We start from the raw sequence: 7,500 nt of genomic DNA, 5'->3' as shown, positions 1-7,500 counted from the left end.
CTTGGATGAAATGCTTTTCTAACTTGTATATATATATATATATATATATATATATATATATATATATATATATATATATATATATTTCATTCATCAGTCAGTTGAAATATTTTTTATGTAAATAAAAAAAAACATACTAAGCTGTAAATTATCTCCAATTATTAATTCGAATAGCGTAGAAGAGAAAAGAAGACAAAAGCCTTGTAGGTGATAAGAAAAACTTGTCAGCTATTTATACGAATTAAATCAAATGTTTAATCAAAGTTTAATGTAGTTTTCTTGAAGCATTGTATAGTGTGTATATAAACGGAATTTATGAAATCAAACAAAAACGTGTAATTAAACACATTTTTTGAACATTGTATTGCCTTACCTCAATCCATCCGAGTAGGCCGTGACAGCATATTTACTGATGCAGTAAGGGATGCAGAGGCGAATGGAGACCCTCCCCAGTACGCTGCCCACATTCACAATTCGTCCTTGTGCCACACGCAACAGAGGTAGGAAGGTGTTACTCATGTTGATGGTGCCGTACAAATTCACATCCATCACCTGGTCGTAAGGTGCCTGCTTGAGGCAGTCTGGAAACAGCAAAGGACCCATGATGCCGGCGTTGTTCACCAACGCCCAAAGACCTATGGCGACACCACGAAGAAAAAGAAAGAAAGAAAGAATTACGCTTAAAAATAATAAGCATACACATAAGTGTTATCAGCAATATTTAAATTTAACAGTAACCGCCGCCCCTTCCCCCTTAATTCAATTTTAATATCTGAAATCATCATCTTAGTTTCTCTCACTTCAGAATTTAATCTCCCCCTACAAATAGACCCCTATAATTGCCATCCCTTTATACAAATGCAGCATTAATTCTCAATAGATTTGGCCCATTCTAACCCAATATATTTTTTAAACTACAGTAGAGAATTCTCAGTTACTACCCATGGCATATAAACCCAATATCAGGGCTTCAACGAAAAAAAAAAAAAACAACAAATGTCGATAATTAACCTCCTCCACCTAACAAAACTGACCTAAACTTTATGATCCATCGCCTCTCCTTACCAGTGACCTTTAGCGCACTCTCCCCTACTTCTCTCTTATCCATTTGTCCCTCATCTAAAATCAGCTTATTACTTTATAGTCCTGTGTCTTCTAACACGGGTCTTACTATTTTCATTTACTTAAGTCCGAGCTCTGTTACTTTTTATTGCCTAAATTTTGTTTTCCGCCCATCTATAACTAAGAATTACTCTTAGAAGTAATCTATATATTAATAAGATAGCGTGTGTGTTATTTTCTGTGTCACGCTTACATCCGGGTCGTTTGGTTATTGACGTCCATCTCTTGTAATAAATAATTTTACTAAGAATTGTTCATAAGTTTTGGTTTCGATTATAGCTGATGGAACTCCAGTAATCTATACCTTTTAAAAATAATTTATCAAGAATAAGTTTGGTTTCGATTTCGATCATAGCTGACGACACTCAAATTGATGACTAGTCGGGGCCTCAGTGCTTTATCCGTGTTTGGTATTTGATCTTCATGATCCTTCTCAGGTGTTTGTGTTGGACGGCTTTCAATCACCTGTGCTCTCTATACAGAGTGTAGGTCTCTGCTGAGTACAGCAGGGCTGGCAGGACGATGGTTTTGTAGAGACTACAGTTCGTTTCTAGCCAGATACCGGCCCTTGTCCAGAGCCTCTTTTCTAGCTTGCCAAAGGAGGCACATGTGCTTTGGATTCGGCAGCTTATTTCTTTTTCAACACGGTTATCAGTGCTTAGAGTGCTTCCAAGATATTTGAAGTTTTCAACAACTTTTAGCAACTTGCTGTTGATTGTTATTATAGGCTCTTGCGGGTCGTTGTTATCTGGTGAGGACTGATACATCACTTCTGTATTCTCTATGTTGATTTGTAGGCCTATGTTCGCGGCTGTTTGATAAAAAGTATCAACTATCCTTTGCATCTGAGCTTGATTATGAGCTATCAGAGCAGTGTCGTCTGCGAACAATAGTTCTGTGATCAGCTCCTTCCTTGTCTTGGTCTTGGCCTTCAGTCTTGCAAGGTTGAACAGTTTCCTATCAGAGCGTGTGTGCATGAAGACACTTTCTTCGATGCTTTAATGAAGCAGCATTAGGATGGCTGTCAGAAATAGGGTGAACAGTTTGGGCCAGTACGCACCCTTGTTTAGTGCCGTGGTTTACTTCCAAGCGTTCACTTTCTAAATTCTCTACTACAACTCTTCCTTTTGTTCCTTCGTGAGATTGTTTGATAATTTCCACAAAGTGATCGGGACATCCAAACACTTTAAGAATCTTCCACAGCATTTTTCGGTCAACCGTATCAAATGCTTTACGGAAGTCTACAAAGACTGTGTAGAGCTCCCGGTACTGTTCAATGGCTTTTTCTTGAATCTGCCGTAAGATCATATCTATTGTAGATCTTTCATGCCTGAATCCACACTGTGTTTCGGTTAGGACCCTTTCCGACAGTCTGACTAGCCGTGCTTGCACCACTTTAGCCATTATTTTCCAGGCAATGGTCAGCAAAGATATACCTCGGTAATTGCTGCGGTCTTTGTGATCACCTTTGTTTTTGGAGATTCGGATAATCATGACATCTTTGAATTCTTGTGGAAGCGTTTCTTGTGGCCAGCATTTTGCTATTAGTTGGTGAAGTTTTCTCATGAGTTGTTCTCCACCGAACTTGTGTACTTCAGCTGATATGCCGTCAATTCCTGGAGATTTGTTCATTTTAGTTTTATCAATTGCTTCTCTTACTTCCCTAAGAGTTGGGGGAAGTATATATATATATATATATATATATATATATATATATATATATATATATATATATATATATATATATATATATATACAGTTCTTGTCAAAATCATAAGACCACTTAAAAAAGTAAGCGTTTACGCATATTATCGAATTTTTAATCAAACAAATGGTTGAAACCATTGCCAAAAGGGAAAATATGATCGAAAAAAATAAAGATGCAATCGTTTCAACCATTCGTTTGATTAAATTTATTAATTTATCGTTCTTCGCTGGTAAAAGTGCATGTAGAATGCTGTTAACTATGTAGAAAATTAAATTTTGGAGCACAAAGGTCGCTCGTTTTAATGATACTTGTAACTGTCTTCAGCAGTTCTAATTTAAAAAAAAGATATAGGCTTTGCTCGTTGAACAAATTCGTTCACACAGACACACACACAGACCCACACACAGGCACACACATATATGTATAAAATTTGAAATCAATCGCTAATATATATATATATATATATATATATTCAGTAATGTGATTGATAATTTAAAATTCAAATTAGAATTAAATTAAAAATCCGTTTCACAAGAAGGAACAACAACAAAATCAATAATTTGTACGATCGTTTCGGAAAACAACGTTTTTATTGTGGTAGACATTAAGCCACAGACAACAATTTTTACATACAGTATTTAAAAAAAAATAAAGTTTCCTCATCAGCAAAAATATTGGGAAGGGTTTTTAATATATGTAAAAGACACCATAAATAAACCTAACATTAAAAGTAAGGCAGATGTATCTTTTAATTCTTCGCATAAGTTGAAAAGCTACAATAAACATCCATATGAATGCTTTGACCTTAATTGCTGATTTTAAAAGGCGAAGAATTAAAAGATACATCTGCCTTACTTTTAATGCTAGGTTTATTTATGGTGTCTTTTACATATATTAAAAACCCTTCCCAATACTTTGCTGATGAGGAAACTTTGTTTGTTAAAAATACTATATGTAAAAATTATTGTCCGTGGCTTAATGTCTACCACAATAAAAACATTGTTTTCCGAAACGATAGTACAAATTAATTTTGTTGTTGCTCCTTCTTGTGAAACGGATTTTTAATTTAATTCTAATTTGAATTTTAAATTATCAATCACATTACTGAATATTAAATTAGCTCTAGGATATTTACATATCGAGCTTATTATATATCTAAATTACAACGGGCACTTTTTCTTTTCCTGTATTTTAATTAAATTAGTAATTTTATTATTACATTAAAATACACTCTGCTTTTTAGACTATTGTTCTAATCTCCTTTAAATTTATATATATATATGAAATTTATTATATGTATATATATATATATATATATATATATATATATATATATATATATATATATATATATATATATATATATATAATAAATTTCACGGTCAATCAACATCGCAGCCCAAAAGAGCCATGAGAGTCAACGAACCGGAAGTCCAAGACTCGAGGTTAGCACTCATTTGGACTCATCAGTTAAACACATTCGAACTCAGGTTTCGAAACCCGAGCCTCTTGCATGCGAGGCAAGCAATATATATATATATATATATATATATATATATATATATATATATATATATATATATATATATATATATTTATTAAAAGTAGAGAGATATCCAAAAATAAAGTGAAATTGAATTTCAATAAAGATCGTAAATAGTGCTCAGTCAAAGAGAGCGAGTTACATTTTTTTTAAATTATTATTTATGTAAATACAGTGATATCTTGATACGATGTGCAGACCGTTTCGATTATATTTGAGCTCATCAGGCAAGGAAAATTAGCAGTTCAAAAATTAAAAATAGTTCAAGACCATTTTCAATTTTAGAGAAGATATTCTTTGCCATGACTACGTAGAACAAAGTTTAAAGATCATAAAACCTCGCTCTACGTCAGTCATAGCAAAGAATATCTACTCTAAAATTGAAAATGGTCTTGAACCATTTTTAATGTTTGAACTGCTAATTTTCTTTGCCTGCTGAGATCAAATATAATCGAAACATTCTGTACATCGTAGCAAGATATCACTGTATTTACATAAATAATAATAATAATAATAATAATAATAATATATATACATATATATATATATATATATATATACATATATATATATATATATATATATATATATATATATATATATATATAGCATAATCAAGTTGACACATTCGTTATCGTAAAATCACTGAAGTTAAGCAACGTTGACTCTGGTCAGTACATAAATAGGTGACATTTTCGAAATTTCAGGTGCTGTATGTGCTCTCCGCTTATCTCGGCATTGTTTCCAGTCGTCTAGCACTTCTCCTTGCCACCGGACTCAAGCAGTACTTATAAAGGAGAAGGTTGGTTGTGAATTGCGCGATCTCCGTTTCACAATTACACGCGCAGCTACCTTGTCAAGGGATATCCATTTTCTCTAAATCTAAATGGAGGATTCACATCATATATATATATATATATATATATATATATATATATATATATATATATATATAAAATATTTCCATTATTTTCATCATATATATATATATATATATATATATATAAAATATTTCCATTATTTTCATCATATATATATATATATATATATATATATATATATATATATATATATATATATTAGTGTTGGGACGATTAATTGGAATCGGAATCGGTAATCGAAAAAAATCGTGAGATTTGGTGGTGTCGGAATCCATATTGGAATCGAAAAAAAATTGATGCTTATTTTCCGATGGCAAAACGATTCTTTTAATTGTCTATTTTTATTTGGTTTTGTTTGCACCAAAATCTTCCATTGCTGGTAATACTAATCAACTAATAAATATTTATTGATTCAAAAATACCATTAAAGCTAAAATCGATAGATCATCCTCCACAAGTGTATTTTGACGTTTATGAAAAATATCTGCATATTTAACGTGTGTTTATACGAAAATTGGGGGGGGGGATAACAATTTGATAGTTAAATAATTAGAGATTTATAAAGAATCGGAATCGGAATCGAAATTGGTAATTGTATCGGAATCGGTAAAATATTGGAATCGTACCATCACTTATATATATATATATATATATATATATATATATATATATATATATATATATATATATATATATATATATATATAATGGGTTAAGAAATTCCAACGAGAGAAAGATGTATATTTAAATGGTGACCACCCCCTTATTTATACATACATACATATATATATATATATATATATATATATATATATATATATATATATATATATATATATATATAACTGTAGGTTGCTATTTTTCAAAGGTAGGATAACCGGTGAAATATAACGAGGTTAATATAAGAGTGCTTATTACGGAAGTAGAGCAAGTTACATTTTCAATTTGTCTTTACATAAGCAGTAACTTGTTGCTACACTGTCATGAACATGTTTCGGTCTTCTAGTTTTCAGTAACTAGAGACAAATTGAATATATATATATATATATATATATATATATATATATATATATATATATATATATATAATCGATTGAGTTTGCACGATTAAGATATATGTGCGACACGCTGCAAGTTATTTGTACTGTACTTAACGTTTCCAATGTCGAGAAGATAATCAATTATATTTGCCAGATGCTTAAAGAATAGAAAAGTTAATCTATTTCAATGGTTTCTTCGATTGAACTATTGATAATTCATCGATCTTTTATCGACCTCTTCTAATAATCTTCCAGGCAAACTTTCCACACACACACACACACACACACACACACACACACACACACACACACAATATATATATATATATATATATATATATATATATATATATATATATTAACCGTTCGTTCAATCATGCTTTTATATTTAATCATCTTTATTGTATGTAGCATCCGAATGTCTTTCAGCTTCCTGCTTTTATCAACTACAAAAGTCTTTACATAAATACAGCTAATGAGTAGAAATATATACGCCTAGTTTTTCAAATATTTTCCCCATGGTGCCGTCAAGAACTTCTTTTTCATACTATTAGAATTCTTCCCACTACTGTTCTCATCTCGAGCGTCATTTTCACAACGTTTTGATCGATGTAACTTCCGGCCTTCTTCAGGTGTATCTTGTCGAACGAATGTTTCTGAAGAACTTTGGAATATAGATGGAATAGCAGATGTCGCGCAGTGGTTAGAGTACTTGTGAAAAAGCAATTATAAAAGGGATAGTCTCCTGAAGGTTGAAGGTTCAATCCTCAGTGTGGGCGATCGAAAAATAGAATTGCGAATTACTAAGGACCTCTATCTAGTCATGGCTGACGGAACAAGAGATTACTGCCCCTTTGAAGTAAATAAAGTTTCATTCGTAATCTCGTCCAGATTCCCGAGTTTGACAGAAACATTGCCGAGTTCGACAATATATATCTGAAGTAGGTCGGAGGTTACATCAGCCAAAACGTTGTGAAAATAACCCCGAAGATGAGAACAATAGTCCGAAGAATCCAAATAATATGAATAACTGCAATCTCTTTCTCACAGAAGAGATGTTACAAGTTTGCCTCTGCTTTATCGTTATTTTCATGGCAAGTGCTCGACTGAGCTCTAATCTATCCTCCTCCTTCGCCAAACTTTCACAAGTAACACTCGTCTAGCAGAAAACACTATCAATAATTCCCCCCACTGTTTATCTGAGCC

At 32.1% G+C, this 7,500-nt stretch overlaps 1 protein-coding gene across 1 annotated transcript in view; it reads right to left on the bottom strand.

The window, feature by feature from the left end:
- Positions 1-7,500, bottom strand: part of LOC145263185 (retinol dehydrogenase 7-like) — a 447,785-nt gene that overhangs the window by 16,828 nt on the left and 423,457 nt on the right. The window contains exon 3 of the mRNA XM_080120241.1: positions 374-635. Within this exon, the coding sequence (XP_079976367.1) occupies positions 374-635 (262 nt within the window). The remainder of the gene's footprint in view (positions 1-373; positions 636-7,500) is intronic.

This window comes from Euprymna scolopes, chromosome 38, assembly GCF_053919585.1.
Source record: "Euprymna scolopes isolate OS-2025 chromosome 38, ASM5391958v1, whole genome shotgun sequence".
NCBI classification, from domain to species: Eukaryota; Metazoa; Mollusca; class Cephalopoda; order Sepiida; family Sepiolidae; genus Euprymna; species Euprymna scolopes.
The sequence above is the reverse complement of the archived record's forward strand: the minus strand, read 5'-3'. Positions and strand labels throughout refer to the sequence as shown.